The sequence below is a fragment of the Oculina patagonica genome, chromosome 8, assembly GCF_052425735.1.
Source record: "Oculina patagonica isolate OP01 chromosome 8, crgOcupat, whole genome shotgun sequence".
NCBI classification, from domain to species: Eukaryota; Metazoa; Cnidaria; class Anthozoa; order Scleractinia; family Oculinidae; genus Oculina; species Oculina patagonica.
This window is the reverse complement of record NC_135765.1, coordinates 16,916,228-16,934,945: the sequence shown is the minus strand read 5'-3', so window position 1 is coordinate 16,934,945 and position 18,718 is coordinate 16,916,228. Positions and strand designations below refer to the sequence as shown.

Sequence of the window (18,718 nt, the reverse complement as noted above, 5' to 3'; positions counted from 1 at the left end):
TTCATCGTTTACCTCTAAGCGAAAAAGTGGAATAATGCAATTCGTTGAGACGAAAGAAAGGAGTTCACGATTGCTGCGGGAACTATTGTCTGAGGTTTGTTCGCTACATTTCAGGTTAGAAGATCTAAAAAAAATCGTTTAAATGGAGAGGTTATGTGCCAGTTTAGTTGCATGGCCAATACCTTCCCTTTAAGAAAAGCTCCACTTACAAGACATCCTCTGTTTCAAAAGGAGTTGTTCATGTCCGGCTTTGTCCGTGTCCAATACACTCGCACGGAATCACACGAAACAAGGCCTGGCGCACGCTACTGGTGTACACGACCGTAACATCGTGCCAGTGCACGATATTCGTGCTTCGGCGAATTGCACGGTTTGGCACGGCATGGGCACAGTTTAGGCACAGTTCATGCACAACTTACGCACGGTTCAGGCACGATTTAGGCACGGTTCAGGCACGATTTAGGCACGGTTCTGGCACGATTTGGGAACACTTTAGGCACAGAGTATGCACATTTTACGCCAGATTTCAATGCATTGTGAATGTACATGTACTACTGCAATAACGAACTTAAAGATTTTCTCAGCGCATTTTAATTGGTAAAATGTCGAAGACGATAGTGTAAGAATGCGTTTCGATTTTTCTTCTTTTTCACTGAATGAAAATTTTTCCTAACACCTTGGAACAGGTTGTGAAAGTGGCAAAAAAATAAAGAATGTTTGTACGTGCTATCAGACTCACGATTGCTTCAATTCATGATCTTGCTAGCAAATATTTCATTGCGTGACAAGCAGCTTGCACTGAATATACAAGCCAACAGAATAGGTACTTGGTGATTTCCATTTTCCATACCATTAAAACTTGATATCAGCTGATAGCTTTTTACCTCGTTAACAGCATTGAACTATCATCACAATTTCTGTTACATAATTGTACATTTAACTGGAAAACTTGTTTTACACAACAACGAAATCGTAGAACTGCATTTGCATGCTAGCTAGACGAGCCCCAGACGAAGTGTCTGTGTTGACAGACTTTGTTGACTTAACTTTAATAAAATTACAGACTGGCCAATCAGAAGCTTTGGTTCTCACGGTTGAAAGTATAATCCTTGAGAAGAAAAGTCCGGCTGGTGTGGTTCATTCTGTTGAAGCAGAGGGGAATATCGCCCTGTTTTCCTTTGGTTCATGATTTATGCAAGCTTTTTAGTTGAGACTTTGAGACTTCTGATTGCAACAACATTTATTTGAATAGAACAAGCATAACTCATCAGTTTTTACAACATTTAAAAAAGATCAAGTATCGCTTGATATTTGCGCTTCAATTTGACTTCAGACGGTTTGACCTAATGCCTTCACTTAACGTATAACTTTTGGCTGCATAAAACAACCAGTTACAAAGAAAGTAATCTTTCATCCTTTCATAGTGAGCTTTCTTTTTTTTCGTGAAGGATGGGCACATCTACCCGCAATTGCAAGTTGTAGATCTTTATAAAATAAATAAACTCTGGGTAAGCAATTTATTTGTATCTTTTGACTTCTTTCTAGTATGTAGTTTTCTAATCTGATCACTTTTCATTTTATTATAGAAATTTACTTTAAAGTTACACAATGTAAATACAAACCTTACCTTGTCTTTACAACTGAAATTTGATTTCAGGCCAGAACTCTTGTTGAGAAATTTTCTCTTGCACGATAATTTAGGTCTTGTTACAGTTCAGGCACAGTCTAGGCACGATTCTGATACAGTTTAGGCACAGTTTATGCACGGTTTAAGCACGGTTTGGGCACAGCTTATGCACACTTTAGGCACAGTTTGGGCACACTTTAGGCACACTTTAGGCACGGTTTTAGCACGGAAAAGAGCGTTTTTGTGGTTAGGAAACGATGGTCTAACATCGAAAATCTAGTATTATTTTGAAAAGGGATTGTATTATCTCGGCAAAGCTATGACTGACAAAAAGCTGATTTTATGTCAATTAGTGTTATGGTGTTTTTGAAACAAAGATAAGTGGATAGAAAGAACAAGCGAGTTTTAGAATGCACGTTACGGTGAAAACGAATACATCATCTTGTGGGTCGCAAAAGTGATCTGGTGAAAAAAGGTCCTCAGCTTTTTATAAGGTGAGCTTTTTTCAAGATTCAGAATGTACATAGGTTAAAGATTCTCTCTATGAATTTTTATTACTGTATTCCTTATTAAAGTCGAGAAATCCTAAATGTGCCTATGTTAGACCGTAAATGTTACGCGCCATGTCAAAAAAAGCCGTTTTCAACAGTGTTTTTTTTTTTTAATTATTTTTCGTCAAGATACACTTTAAAAAGAAAATAAGTCTTCCAGAAGAAATTTCTTTGATAGTTTAAAGTTGTGTTCAAATCTTAACAAAATCTCAATTTGGACAGCTTAACTACAGCATTTTAAAGTCAAATTTACAGTACTGGTCACCAGTAGCGTGCGCCAGGCCACAAATACTAACCAAGTGAATGAAATTCAACTGCCCTCATAGTTAAAGAGCTCTAGTGTAAGCATTGAGCCAAATAAGAGTGACTTGGAACTAAATGTGATCGCTTACACATTTTCTAAGATCTTCTAACCTGAAAATGTAATGAACAAACTTTATAAAAAGTTCCTTCTGCCATCGTGAACTATAAACTCCTTTCCTTTGTCTGATTTTCCCTCAAAGGGCAAAGGGGAAACTGGCAAATAAAACTTTCTCTGAAGTGGAAGATTCTTTTCCCTTCAGGTAGCATTTTAAAGGAACCCAAAAACTCGTAGGAAGGTCGAAACTTAACAGGCCAGATCGATGACGACCACGAAGCAAAGCTTTTCTGGGAAAGCATTGTCAAAATAAAACATCAAGGCCTAACCAGCCTCACTTTTATGCGACTCGTCCCAGTTACCGACTGAGTGGTCAGCCATATTTGCATTCATTGTATAAGATATCGTCAGAAAAACAATGTAGCAATGCATGAACTTATACAACATTGTGATGTTGAACTAAAAATGTTGCCAGGGCTGTTCTACTACAATCTTGAGCGTTATCTCAATGGCACATGTTATGTATTGTCACAATTGGGGCTTTTACATGTAGTACTTTCGGACAACCTAAGTGGAGATATTTCCAGCTTCTTATACACCATAATATTGCTCTCTGATGGTTGGCACACAAGGGCATGGATTGTACAGTACATTGTACATTTAATAATTATTGTAGGTGTAGTGTTTGTGTAACATGACAACAAAAACACAATGGAGTAAGGGCAGTTCATGACTAGTGAAATATTTTATTTCTTACATTGAAATTTGTTCTTATCTTGTTTTCTTACAGTTCCTCCAACATTTTCTAGTCAGCTACCAAAAACCAAAACACAAAAAACTGAAAATGAAACTGTGAGCTACTCGTGCACAGTTGAAGCCAAACCAGTGGCAACAATTCAGTGGATATTGAATGGACAGAATCTGACTGTGGGGACACCACCTTACAACATTTCAAGTTCTTTTACACCAATTGAAGATTCTAAACTCTTGAAGACCCTGGCATATCTTACCGTCAGTAGAGTAACCTGGAGACAAAACGGAAATTTTTCCTGTCTTGCTTTTAACAATGCTGGTAAAAAGAGTCAAACTACAGAACTTGAAGTCCAACGTAAGTGTACACCAATTTTTCATGTTGAAAAACCCTTAAACAGTTGGAAAAGGTGGAATTATTTTGGATGTTGAAATGTTATTCTTGTCTTCAAATTTTGTCATTCTCCTAACTTGTGTTCTTTACATGTATGTACTGAAAACAATTAATGAATGAATAAGTGGTTAGGTTCTAAACTATAAATCAAGTCAAAGGCAAGGCAAAAACCTTCTCTAAACAAATAATAATTAATTAGTTATTGCTTAGTACCAAAGGCAACACTGTCGACAGAGACAGATGGTACAGTTGTTTTGAAAGTAAAATCTTACAGGTATTGTTGTACAGGTATTAACCCTCATACTGAAAGGTGTAATTTGTGTCAATCCATACAAATATGTTTTGTGCTGATTCTTTGTTTGTTCATGCTGTAGATATCATAATTGTAGCAGTATAAGTATAATGATGTCCTTTTTGTCTTCAGATCGACCAGTTGTTCAGTTTCCTGATGATCATCCTAAAAACCTCACTCTGGCAGAAGGGGCAACTGCAACCTTCTTTTGTAAGACAATCGGCAATCCAGCCACACAATCACATAAGTGGCAATTTAACGGAAATGACATACCAGGGGAAAGCTGCAGTGGATGCTTAACAACAACATACACAAAGGCGGCAGTGACTCAAGCAGATGCAGGGTGGTACTCCTGTACTGGAACTAATACTTTAGGAGAGGGACCTCCTGCTAGGGCACAGTTATTAATAAAACGTAAGTGATGTACTATTGCACCCATTTTTAAATAAATTGAAACAAATTACTGTTTTTCAAACTTACTTATCATATTACATATACGTACATGAAATTTTGAAATTTGAAAATTTATGCACATTCTTCTAAAAAAAGAAAATCTGTCAATATTAATAAACAGCATCTGCCTGGCCATTGACATGAAGGCTTCAATTCTTGTTTTGGCAAATCTCTTTTGAGATGTTGCAACACTGTACATCTTGAAATTTAGTTCCTTCAATTTTTTCATTGACTTCTTGTCAAATTTTCTTAGAGCTTTCCCATTGTCCAATTTGTTTTCCGAAATAATTTTTTGCTTAATGATATTACGAGAACTGACTACTACACAAAGCTTTATTTGAAGTTTTGTAAATCAAAATCATCCAATATCTCAGAAAACAGACTTGTAAGTTTTTTCTATCTTAGTGCTGCAGTCACTCTAGTCAGTGAAGTACATTGACTTGAATGGATGGTAAAAAATTTGACAAATGCAACTCATTTAGGCTGGTGATTTAAAAATTGTAACCTTATACATATACAACCAACGTCTTAGAACTAAGAATGTAACATGATTGGTTTTGTTTTAAGATTGCCAATGTTTGTCTTGTGTTTTTTTTTTATTAGATCCACCAGCAATTACTTTCTTTGAAAGCAAATACACAGTTAATGAAACAAACAATGTTACCATGGTATGCCGTGCAAATGGTGTGCCGACACCTGAAATTATCTGGAGAAAGTCCGGCAGTAATAAGGAGCTTGCATCTGGAGAAGAGTTTTCAATAGTCCATACCAGTGGCAGTGATGATGGTAAATACACATGCACTGCAAAAAATGACCTTGGGCAGGATTCAAGAGAAATCACTCTGAATGTTCGAAGTAAGTATGTAACATAAATACAGATTATCCCTTTCTACTCCTTGGGAAGATTTTTACGAAAGTGAGGTACAATTGTACCATAACAGCATGCATATTTATTCAATGTGTTTAAACTGCTTTACAGTCTTGTAGAAAATAAACTGAGTCATACATGTACTTTGTTGCAGCACGACCAACTTTTGTGACATCGACTCCTACAACAACTCAAATTCCTGGTGCAAAAGGTGAGCAAGTTGATTTAACTTGCATTGTCACAGGCAAGCCATCACCTTCTCTGTCATGGAAAAGACAACTTAATGGACCAGATCTGAGCTCCTTAAACGATGGCAACGTAAAGGGCATTAGTGTAGGGAAGGACACCAGTGTTATGAAAGTCACTGTCAGTGCAGTTGGTGAGAAGTTCTACTGTGTTGCTGTGAACCTTCTGGGAAGAGAAAATCAGGAATATACTATTAGAGAACGAGGTTAGTGACAATACCACCATTGGTTTATAATGTTGCTGCTGCTTAGTTTGAACAGTGACTGCCATTGTCTTTTTATCAGTCAATTTCATTAATGACTGCCTTCGAAAATTACATGTTTTTTGAATGCAACTACAATAATTTATTAACTCTCACTATAACGGACACCTTTAGGACCACAATTTGGTGTCTGTAATAGAGAAAGTCCATGGTAGGCTCTCAAGTTATTTTCAGTAATTCTTATTATTTTACTGGGACTTCAGCTTCTGTCTGTAACAGCAAGGCGGGAGTTGACATGTCCCATGTTTTTCTTCAGGGGTGTTTACAATCTTAGACAAAACTGCAAACTCCACCCCCCCCCCCCCCAATTTCAATATTGTTAAAGCAGCCATGTTGTGAAAACAAAGACTGGGGAGGACAGGTGCAAACCCCTTTCAACAACATTGAGTTGGGGAGAGGGGAATAAGGTATTTTTGCCCATGTTTGTTTCAACTAGTTTTGTCCATGATTGTAAAAGAGGAAGCTGGGAATTGATTGATTAGTTGATTGGCAATTATCACCACTGAGTGGCATTTGTGAGCAAAAGTTTCTCACCTTGCTGTTGAATCCTATTGTGCCAAACCACCATTGGGTTATTCCAGAAAAAATACACACACCCCCGACGGATGGCAAAAAATTTTGACCCCCCCTCCTGCCCGGATTTCCATTTTTTTAAAGGCCCTAACTGGACACAACAGGCAATAGAAAAGTCGCAACATTTCTTCCAAAAGATCCCTGTTTATTTTAATTTTTTAAAACTGGGCTAATATTGCGAATTTTGCGGGTCAAATATCAACATTTCAAATCAGATTATTTAAACGATTGTGCGTGTGTTTGACTGATCTCCGGTACACTCTCCTCGAAAAGGCCACTGACTTTTTTCCGTCATTCGACAAATGTACAAGATAGAGCGGTTTTCACTTGAGTGTCGAAAGTAAATTGCGTTTGCTTTGGTTTTGCATTACTAGTTAGCTTATCAATAAAGCCTTTCGAACTACAATAATTTTAAATAATTTTGTTACCTACCGTAATGATTCGATTTAGGGCCCGGAGCGCTTATTTACTTTTGGCACCTCGAGGGAGGGCACTTATTCGAGACAGGGCGCTTATTCGGGACAGGGCGCTTATTTAATTTCTTGAGAAACAACCAAATGTATCTAACAATAACAGAAACTGTAACAGTTAGAAATTGTTAATAAAAAAATAATTGTTCATTTTAGCAGTATATATATACATGAACTGTACGACGAACGGTCAGGAGTTTATCTAGTTGACGTCAATGACTTCAGTATGGGCAGTTATCCACAATGGGGGCACTTATTAGAATAGGGGTGCTTATAAGAACGGGGGCGCTAATTAGAATGGGGGCGCTTATTGGAATAGGGGCGCTTATTTACAAAAACACATTCGAAGAGAGGCGTTTATTCGGAAGGGGGCGCTTATTGAAAGGAGGGCGCTAAATCGAATCATTACGGTATTGGTCCGTAGGTCAACTGGAACTCTTGCCTTTCTTTCAAAGAATTCAAGTTTTCATGCCGGCGTAATGTCCACGTTCTGGCTTTCATAAACTTGTTAACATATCGATCCTAAGGCATGGATTACTAAAGTGGAAGAAGCCAAATGATACACAAATTGTGTATGTACGCATGTTAGTCAGCAAAACGAGTTCTTGGGTTGGCTAAAATAAACAGACAAGTACAACCTGCAGCTGGACCGATCGTCTTTTCTTCGCATTTTTTGAGGATGTTGCAAACCACGGGTTCATTTTGGCCTGGGTACCCTAAAAATGTTCCAGGCGTTGCACGCTCCGTTGACAGTGTTTTTTCCATATAGATTTGGAACGTTCATCCACCATGGGTGAACCACCACGCAGTGTACCCACCATGGGATGAACCACCACGCAATGCACCGGAACCACCACACAGTGCACCAAAAGGACTGGGCACCACAAAGGATACAGTTCGTGTGACAAGAAAAACATGACATGAGAGACGTAGACATGAAGATCGTTCTACCGTAGTAGTCTTGTTGTTTCTTGTACGTTGTTTCTTGTCTAGTATTTCATAATTAGCATTTGTTATGTTCTGGTATCGTAATGTTTCCCATTATAAATATAGCTGAAAATCAGCGCTAGTTAGTTTACGTTGTTGTCTGCCGAGAGGTTTTTCGTCTGTGCGCGTCCGGGAGTCGTCCGGGTCTGTTTGATTCTTTTATCATCCGTCCGCTTCAGTCAACGGACTTATATAAAACGTGAAATAATGTTCTGAGATGGCAGTAGGATCGAACCATGGTCTTGCCTGAACTATAGTGGCATATACAACAGTGAACACGTAAAAAAGCCCACAGACTTGCGCTTTGCATATAGTAGACAATGGTGCAAGAATGTCACAAGATCTCACAACGAACAAGCCGGAGTAAAAACTTAAACATTGTCCTGAAAAGTCTATATAACGAAACGCTCAATCAAACTGAAGCAATCAACATAAACTTAACGACGCCTAACGTCTCAATAAGACAAGGTCAAAGCTTTCTCGAAATAAAGCTACGCAAGACGTACGCAATCTCTTTTTTTCAAAAACCTAACATAAGGTCAACGCGCAAAAGTTCACTAAATCATGCAAACAATGTTGCAAATATATTTTAATTTTTTTGGTTAGATTTCCCATCATTTTCTCAACAAAGATTGCGTTAAATAGTAGCGTGACTTTCGATAAACGACATACGATACGCGGGAGTTATTAAAATCTGCGAGAAAGGTCAAATGGTCTCTTGTTCACAGCGGCCCTGTATATTATAAGAATTAGAAATTTCTGTCTACTAAATCTTATTGATCCCATCATATAAAGTTAGTCTGTTTCGTTTATACACTGAAGTCTTCCATTCTAACTGCACAGGAGTATTTTGCTCTTGTGTTCTACGCGGCGATTTCTTGTAAAGTTTAACTTGAATTCTGTTAGTTTGCGCTAAACAGAATAAAAGATCCTGCCGATCGTGCGGTGGCATAAAGCGCACGGGATAAAGCGATAGTCGTTCAATAAAAAACGTTCATGTTAAAAAGTCACATCATCGATTGGTCATCGATTTCCAATATCAATCGATTAATTGACATCGATTGATATCGATTAATATCGCTTATCATCGATTGTTGGTTTCATCGATTGGTAAGGCCGGGTTGTCAGGAGGTTCACTGTGTGGTGGGTGCACTGCGTGATGGGTACACTGTGTGGTGGATGCCATGTGTCATTGGTGCACTGTGTGGTGGTTCATTGTGTGGTGGGTGCACTGTATGGTAGGTGCACTGTGTTGTGGTTCACCAGTGGTGGGTGCACTGTGTGGTGGTTACGCTGTGGTGGGTAACGTTCCAAACCCTGCTCGTTTTTTATGATCGTAAAGTTGTAGTTTCCCATAACGCGCTGGTTCTTCATGAATAAAAGACCTTTGAAGGTAAACTTGAAGCATATGAGGTAAGAACACCATAAACTGGAAGACTGCAAGATTTTCCGAGGCAAACTTCTTTTAAGTGGTAAAACATATCGATCGGGTTTCCCGGGGGGGGGGGGGGTACTCCCTATAATGGCCTATACGGGGAGGCTCCAGGTATATAAAAGGGTATAGGGATTTCACAACTTTAGGTATATGAAAGGGAAGGGAAATCTGCCATAATGTTATTTTAAAAGGCCTTTACCGGTATATCATATATTTTGAGCAGACGCAACTTTTGGCTGTATCGTTTTAATTTATTAAGCGCTACATAAAAATAACAGGAAAATGTGTTTAGGTAAATGTGATGTTGTCAAGGTATACAAAAGGGGTACCTTTTTCTATCAAAATGGTATATAAATGGGTAAGGGGTTTGATCTCCGGGGCCTCCCCGTACAAAACTTTTTTGAGTACCCCCGCTGGGTCGGGTTTAAGTTTAAAGTGACCCCTGAGGAAGAATTTTTAGGTTCAGAACCCCAACCCCACCCTCCCCCCTGCCCAGATTCCCAAGCCAGTAACCCCCCCCCCCCACCCCCCTCCAGCAAGAATTTCCAGTTTGCCATCTGTCGGGGAGGTGTGTATTTTTTCTGGAATAACCCATTGCAGCCTACAAGCTTTATTACTTTTAACTTGAGTTCGAAGTTCAGTGGCTCACAGTCACTTTGATTACAACCCAAAATATCATGTGTCATTCAAATTTGGAAAGGGTAGTGTATTGACATGGGACGTTGGAGGTTAATGCTGGATCATTTTTTTCATCAGGGGTACCAGATGCACCAATTGATGTGAAACTGGTGGCATTTAAAGTAGAGGGTGCTAAAACTGTGAGTGTTAATGTCAGCTGGATTCCTGGATACAGTGGTGGATATGACCAACAGTTTACAATCCGTTATCGCGTAAAAGGTGATAAAGATGTGGAAGAATTTGTTGGGCACCCTGACAATAACATGCACACTGTACGAGGATTGCTCCCTAACAAGACATATGAATTTAGTGTTCAAGCTACTAGTAATCAAGCTGGCATAGGTGGAGCATCGGCCTGGAAACAGGTCAAGACACCAGGTACAGTGAAACACAGCTTTACAGACACCACTTAAAATAATTTATGTATGGACACTCGCTTGTATAGTGTCAACTTCCTCTGTCATGTACTTGACGTACAGGTAATACAGCAATGGACACTTGACCCAAACAAGCCTGACTCTCATACAAAGTTAAACTTGCTTTACTGACATTGATTACTGTCTTATTCTGTGCACTGTTTTACACGCAGGGCTGCAAATTGTTTTTTTTTTTTTTCACTTGAAAGGACATACATGTATGTCCTACTAAGACACCACCTTCGTCGGACAAAACAAAATTCTGGTCAGACAGATTTTTATTCATCGTTGCCATATCTAACCACACTTAGGATTTAGTTGGACATGAGCAAATTTTGGGTGGCCAATTTGTCCAATGACCGTATGTTATTTGCAACCCTGTATTTGTCATGGTATAAAAATGGTTGTAAATAGTATGCATCGTACACTGTTAGGAAACAAAAGTTTTCCACATTCTATACAGTTGGGTTACTGTAAGTAAAAACATATTCTAATTCTTTGTTGATTTACATAGTTTTTTTACATGTATTCTGAAAGCTCACTCAACAAAGAGACCATTATATGACTGATAATACCGATACTTTTAGGTATCACTAAATGAAAATTTCAAAAGTTTAGTTTTAATAAATTGAAATGTTCTTAATTATCCCTTTTTTGTTATAATGTTCGCTAAAAGGTAAAAAAATTATTTACAAGACTAAAAAAAGACGTGAGACTTGTGAAGGTCTCTCACAAGTCTCGCGTCATCTACGAAGGAGAATGTTCTTGCGGAGAAATCTATGTAGGTGAAACAATGCAAAATCTTGAAGTGTGGATAACTGAACATTCGAACATCTGCCACACCTCGGAACCAGAACGTCACCTTTTGGAAAACCCAAGCCACTCATTCCAGTGGAAAGTCCTTTGTTCGGCAAGATCGTACTTTAAAGGGACTAATTATCCAATAAAAGAGCCCAACTTTGAACAAACTTGTAAGTCAATTGCTATGTTGCACAGTAATTCCCTTTGGGAATAACTTAAATAAAAACGATGTAAATCACGGACGGCTTTTAACCCTGATGATAACAACAAGTCGAAATCGTTCGGTTCCTTTTTAAAATTTTATAACCTTTTTTTAGCCTTGTAAATAATATTTTTATCCCTTTTTTGTTTTTGTTTTTTTACTTTCAGGGTCTGCAGTACCTCCTGACAGAGGAAGTGGTATGTTAAATCTACTGACCGGGTTTTATAGTGTGCTTTTTATTTGAAGGTTTATAGTTATCATAGGTAGTTTTCCATAAGGAGTGGTGCGCAGAAAAGTGTTAAATAAACTTACCGGTAAAAGTAACAAAATTTGTCTTGAGGGGGCAAGATTACAGATAATGTTCCAGGGTTTTACAATTGTATTGAAAAATGAGGCCTGAAAAGTTGCGGTTTTACAGTAAGCGGGTTTTAGTACAAGGGTGGTGTTTTTAGAGCAGGAACGGCCATGGGTGACAAAAATAACATGAATGCTGTAAAACCAACATAAAAGTAACATGAATTTTGTAAAAACTAATACCAAAGTACACTGTAACTACTCTATAGACAATCCAGTGAACCAATCAAAACTTGAAACAAATACATGTACGTAGCTGATAATTATGATAAATAAGAAAATTGGTGATTGGGCAAGAAAGTGGCACAAGTTTTTTAAACCAATCACCAAAAAACAATACATGCACATGTGTTTCAGAACACTTTGGGCACTCACTATTGAAAACCCTTCTTTTCAAGTGTAGACACCATGTGAAGTTCTACTTTCGTCATAACTTGAAGTTATTTTCATAGATTGAAGTCTTGTTAATGGATTTTTTATTTATTTATTTTTATTTTGTCAATTTCTCTTGTAGTTCAAGCAACAAGGGCTGACGATGGCACAGTAATACTGGTGAATTGGACAATAATAGATACAGCTGTAACAACCCTGAGTCTTGAGATCAAGGAAGGAGAGAACGGCGCGTGGAAGCCTGTCGAGGGTGCAAGTGGTATGAGTGTATCAACAAAAGAGTTTAAAGTGACTGGTCTCAAGGCTGACAAGAGCTACAGGTTTAGAATGGACATGAGAAAACCAGGGGAGACAAATCCAGTATACGTGTTGAGTAACGAAGGTATGTACCAGTGTTCATACACCTAATTGAAGAAAGGTTGACCCTGTGAAAAGCATAAACCATAAACAATAAGACCCAATGACATTCTGGGAAGGCAGCATTGGTTCCATTTTATTGATAATTAAATATATTTTCTTCTTTGGGGGCCTTAAGAGCGTGACTTATGCAACCTGTCATATCATAATGTTTATTCTGTCACAGATTTCCCAGGAAATATTTGGGTCGCATCGTTCATAGTTTATGCTTTTCACGAGTCAAGGTTTCTTCAATCTGGTGTATATCTCCTGTAAACACATGTACATTGTATGTTAATGTAGGTTGAATTGTCTAGATTCAGGTGATAGACAAGCTTTCTGTGTTGTGTTATTGCACTTTAATCCCACACAACCTAGGATGCATTCCTTTGAGATGATCTGGAGCAAGGTCAGTGGTCTTGGATTAATCAGTTCCTTTGATGCACCATGATCTGAATGATCTTGGATAAGTGATCCCTGATCGAGATCATCTTAAAGAAATGCAACACTAGACTTTAAATTGAGCAACCTAGCCTGCTCTCTGGTCAAGGTAAGGATGAAGATCGATTCCAAGCCCTTTGATCTCCAACCCTTCTCGGCCCTGCCCCACTTGCGAAATGCTGGGGGGAGGAAATGGAAACTGGTGATGGACTAGTATTCCATTCAGGGATAGATGTCTATGTACTAACACTGTACAATGTAGTCCTTCATGAAGATAGACTGCAAAACAGTCGTATCTTTTGCGAACGCGCTCGGTGTTGAAACGAGAGCGAGAGGTCTGGAGCCAATGTCAAAACTATGGGTGAGACTGGGGAGAGACGCTAAAAGATACGACTGTCGGCTTTCCATACATTGAATTCGTTTCGAATTTCCCGTTCTCCCAGAAACGGAAAATTCCCATTGGTCCATTATGACGTTACCTGTCACCAAAAACTCTTTCGCACCTCGTCGAAGATATTCGACTTCGTATCAATTTGACAGTATAACATGCTCTTCGCACGAACAAAATGGAAAAGACTTGGATGCGCTTGCGAACGATTTGGGTTTTGTATTAAAATCGGATCAAAAGGAAGCTCTTTAATCAAAGGGTAGGGATGTTTTTGCTGTGCTTTCAAAGGCCTTTGGCAAAAGCCGCATTTTCCAACCGTTTGTCCTGGCAAAGAGTTCAAGCTCGCTGAATGCAGCTTCATTGCCGCTATGAATTCGAAGACACATAATCTGCAACAGTCTGACGTTGACGCGTCTTTTTGCTTTGTTCATCGTCGTGAGGCGGGTTTCTTCGGTGTTGTTTGATCCATTGGATGAATAGAAACAGACTTCTATTTTAAACGGGACACATTCTACCTTTTTCACGCAAAACTGAACCAAAATTAAAAAAGTAACTCGTTGGACTTTTAAACACTCTAGTTCATGCGTGGATCAAATTTAAAATATGGGTGGAGGTGTCATGAAATTTTTGACAACTCAGTGACATTACTTGGCCCCCTGGTCGGAACAAATTCGTTGTATGGAAAGCCGACAGTCGTTTTTTCTTGCCTCGCTCGCCCTGCGGGCGTGCGAGGCTTGCAAGACGATTGGCGCTTCGCGCCTTCGATAAGCGCTTTTTCCAACGACTTAAGGTGGCCGAATACAGTTTTTTTCGTGGCTCAAAGGCGCGCGCTACGATTTTCTGCTTGACGTCATTATTGCTCGCGCGGGCTAAAATGGCGCTAGCACCTCTTAACAGAAACAAAAAAAGAGTTCCATCTGTTTTACAGCGCTTTACCAAATTTATATGCAAAAGAAAACTTCAAAATACTTTCAAATAGGTCTTGAAACCTGGGACGGAAAACAATACGACAAAAAAGGTAGATAAACAACCGACAGAGAAGTTTTAAATCTGTCTTTCATTATCGCTCGCGACGCATGGCGTCATATTAGCGCGCGCTCGCACGCGCAATTTGATTCCCCTCGGAGGTCGTAAAAGCCAGATTTTGATCCAGATTATCTCGAAAACCGACCGTACAACCTATTATGAAACTTTCACAATTAAATTTAAGGGGTGAACTACGTCCACAGCCAAAATTTTGAAAAAATCTGTAAGACAGATTTTGAGCTATTTTAAAAATCGGCAAAATATAACATTTTCCTATTTTGCGAAAAATCTGTCTTACAGATTTTTATATTATTTTGCATGAATGATAAATCAAAGCCAATTTCTTATTTCTGAAATTTTCAGGTAGGGTCGTACGGGTAGATTTTGAGAAAAACGCTGTTTTAACTACTAGTGCCAGTCCCCTCTCAAGCACTCGGCCGTTCATTTAAGCTGTTTATTAGCATTTGTATTTTCCAAATATTGCATTAGATGGTTTTAGGATGTAACAAACAGTGATAAGAGAAAGACAAAACTTTTCTGGAGATTGTACAAGAGAATTAAAGGTTGGACTGATTTGCCCTCTCAAAACTGTATTAAGCCACCTTAACCCTTTTACGCTTTTTCTTCTAGTTATCGTTCGCCGGCGAACGATGACTTGACATACGCGCTATGAAAAAATAATGAAGTTTTAAAAGTTGATCAGGTATTCTTAAGAATGAGAAGATATTGCTCTTTCAAAAGAACTATGATATGGAAGAGACCATTTAAAATTAACTGATTGTGTTCAAACCAACTTTGTGATCTTGCATATTAGTGAAAAATGAAAAATAAAGGGTGAAAACCTGCCAACTTCAAAGTTGTCATACTTGCAAACAATTTTATCTATTTAACTGAAACTTTGTCAGTCAGTCTGTTACAGACTGTTATTACATATTTTAGCCCCAAAAAGCTCCTAGCACTTATTCTCTTGATTGTTTAACTACAAATAATTAACTCTCATAGGTTAAATATTACCAAAAATGTACATTTATGACGTCATAACTCCATAGGGGTTCACCTGTCAATCGAAATCTCATCAACAGCGGAAAGCACATTCTGTGCTCTTAAAAACCGTATATAGTTTACCATGCTTTCAACTGTTTGCTATGCTCCTAATGCCAGTGACAACAAACCTTCATAGAAAAGCCCACAACAAAAAAACGGTTAAAGGGTTAAGAGAAAAAATGACTGTTTTGCAGTCTATCATGAAGACTACCAATAGTTCTTTGTTTTTCTCAGTGTTATTTCACACATTAGGCAAACGGGTGAGCACATACAAAATCGCCATGCACAAGGAAACATGTGTTTTATCTATCTTTCGTGCAACGAAATGGGAGTTGTGGTGGCCTAATGGCTAGTGCACTGGACTTCAGATTAATGGTCCAGTTTTAAGCCTTTTAGTCTACTTTCATAGTGCCTTCCTCAACCCAGGTGAAAAAATTGGTACCAGGAAAAAAAGGTGATAACCAGGCTGCAATGAACTAGCATCCCATTCAGAGGGGAGTAAATAAGAATAAGGTTTAGCAGTCTGAGCTTTCTTGCACATGGGCAGATGGAATCTTTTGTAACTGTGCACATGTTTTGTTTCTACTGATCAGTGCTTTTCTGTTTCTGATAATGTTTTATCATCATTTCAGTTCGTGCAGGTCCTGTCCCAGGACTGAAAAGTGATGGCGAACCTCTTCGAGACTGGATGATTGCTGTCATCGCTGCAGTTGCCGGTGTTCTCCTTCTTGCTATTGTTATTCTGGCCCTTTGTTGCTTTAAACGTCGTAAGAAGGCTAGGGGAGGTAAGAAAATCCTAACAATACCATCATGTTGAAACCTCATTAGGGGGGAAAGTTAAGGGGGCAGGGTCATGTTGCAAAATTTGCATTAAACCCCTAAAGGAGTTAAATCTGGGCATGGCACAGACTTCATTTGACCCTTAAAAGATACCATTCTAAAACACAGTTCCCCCTTCCCAATCCTACAGGTTACTTCATGTACCTTTTTAGTTTATCGTGATGACTTGAATTTTGGAGCCGGCGACTTTAGAAACTTTAGAACAAGTCGCCAGCTCCAAACTTATACTATCGTGAACATTATGGATTGACTTTAAAAATTATGTATGTAACAGCTCAACATAACGTAAAATGATTCATTGTGGTTAAGCTGCTTGTTAAATTTTCTCTCTGCTTCTCTTGTAGCTGACAACGTCAACATGTCCCAAACGTCCAGGTAAAATAATAGTGCTAAAAAAGTATAAAGTATAGTATCTGTTTATGTTGCAAGGACAATATGTACTGTCTACACATGTTCAAATAGTACCACAACGTGTCAGCCGCTTGAAGTTTACCTCTTGCAAAGGCTCGACGTCTCACCGTGAAGTGACTTGATTCGTGCAAAGGTGTTCACTTGAAGAATTTGTGATCCTTTGTTATTATGTTAATTCGTAGAGACTATAGAAACTGATATCGCATTTTTTATTCACTTTGCCTTGAGAATGGTGTCACGATGACGCCGAAACGTTAATCTAATCTAATCGTTAATGTTAATCTTTGCTTGTTTATGCTTTAAGAAATCATTATTGATCAAGTATAAAATTAATATGTATATTTTGCCAACAATTTTAAAATAAAATAAAAAGGAAGGGAAAGGAAAATGACTGCAGAAAAAGATTTTTGTTCACGAACTCAACAAAGAGAGAGAAAAAAAAAACGGCAAATATTACATTAGGAAGGTACTAAAGTACTAAACGTTTCATTCACTGTTCTCCTTGTTCAGCTATGCAGTGGGTGGACCAGATGTGGCCCGTGCCTTGGACAACAGACGCAGCTATGGCATGGAATCTGTTGAGGATGATCCATTCATTGTAGCAGCATCCATGCAGTCTGTGAACGCAACTGATGGAAAGAAGAAGAAACAAGATCCTAGTGTTAACTATGGATACTTGTCACAAGGTAAAACTTCTGCATCCCCCAGTAAGAGTTGTTCTTCCTCTGTGAATCGTTTCCTTTTTTTTTCTTTTTTTTATTTTTTTTTTTTTTTTTTAACCCTTCCAAAAATTTTTTTTATTTCGGGGGTTGGTTGGCTTAATTTTTTTTCCGTCTTAAAAAAAAAAATTAATTTGCAGTGCTTGTCAAGGGCCCCCTGTCCCTCTCTTTGCCAGTGCTGCTTAAATTGCAAAAAAAACGGGTTGCTCTGGTCACACGTGATTCGATTGGCTAGATTTTCACTTGTAAAGGAAATTTAAAATCTAGCTAATCAAGTCTACCGTTTAAAACTCTCTCATATTATAACAAAGGGATTTTAAAACGGTTGCTTTTATTGGCTAGGTTTCAAATTCCCTTTGCTAGAATCTAGCCAATCAAGTCATGTGTACACAGAGCCACCTGTTTTTTCGTGCAAAGGCCCTGCCAGCTAAAAGGGACACTGAGACGTCTCTGGTAACAAGAATATTTCTAACAGAAATGGCATCAATACAGTATTTTAGTAGGAACAAAAGCCATTTTTACAGGTGCATCTTTGTTTACTTTCTTGATAATAGTTTCCCATCAATGCAATGGTACATGTGAAAGGAACAAAACTTTTATTTAACCTCCAGATTCTGTTCAACAACCTGAAATGTTACTCAACCCAGGCTCTCGTTTGTCGAGAAACAGCCGTATGGCGCAGAGCACTGGGGAGCTAGATGTAAACTCAGCATATCCTGCTAGAGGACCACAGAGAGATTTCAGCACGCTCCCCCCTTACCACGAGCCACCTACTTTTGAGGAAGCCATGCGTCAGTCTGGAAGAAAACCAAAGACTAGGAAATCAACTGGAGACCTGGCGGGGCCTGGGCAGGGTAGACATTCAGGCCGCAGACCAAGGCAAGCTCGACCAGCAGATGAGCCCACAGATTCTAGTGATGGGGAACAGCGGTTTACTCCTCAAAGGACGGCACCCCCTCCCCCGAGAGTCAGGTTAGTATTGTTCAACAGGATTTACATGCAGTGGTCAGTTCAGGTGAATGTTAATTATTTGGATTGTTATCGCTCTTGGCTGACTTGTAATAATAGGTAAAAACAATAGAAGTGGCATTTTAATGGCTGGAAACATTTTTCTTTCTGTGTTGTTTGTGTGTCCGTTAATGAACTTCATGTACAGATGCATGGAATACGTTGTCTAAGAGAAAACAAATAGGTTGTTTACTTAGCATTACTTAGTAACCCTCAGTAGAAGCCGTGACAACAATATAAGCACCAGCAGATAAACTGTGTATATCCGCAAATTTACTTTTAAGTGCCAGTGTTCACTTCAGGAAGGAAATGGGTGAGCACCACGAGGCAAGGAAGTA

The 18,718-nt window shown here is 38.7% G+C and overlaps 1 protein-coding gene across 3 annotated transcripts in view; it reads left to right on the top strand.

The window, feature by feature from the left end:
• LOC144662779 (hemicentin-2-like) overlaps positions 1-18,718 on the top strand; it is a 35,433-nt gene that overhangs the window by 11,458 nt on the left and 5,257 nt on the right. For all 3 annotated transcript variants that reach the window (XM_078523696.1, XM_078523694.1, XM_078523697.1), the window contains exons 7-17: positions 3,327-3,644; positions 4,105-4,386; positions 5,029-5,280; positions 5,448-5,744; positions 10,023-10,322; positions 11,531-11,560; positions 12,232-12,489; positions 16,035-16,187; positions 16,587-16,617; positions 17,164-17,339; positions 17,984-18,344. In XM_078523696.1, the coding sequence (XP_078379822.1) occupies positions 3,327-3,644; positions 4,105-4,386; positions 5,029-5,280; positions 5,448-5,744; positions 10,023-10,322; positions 11,531-11,560; positions 12,232-12,489; positions 16,035-16,187; positions 16,587-16,617; positions 17,164-17,339; positions 17,984-18,344 (2,458 nt within the window). The remainder of the gene's footprint in view (positions 1-3,326; positions 3,645-4,104; positions 4,387-5,028; positions 5,281-5,447; positions 5,745-10,022; positions 10,323-11,530; positions 11,561-12,231; positions 12,490-16,034; positions 16,188-16,586; positions 16,618-17,163; positions 17,340-17,983; positions 18,345-18,718) is intronic.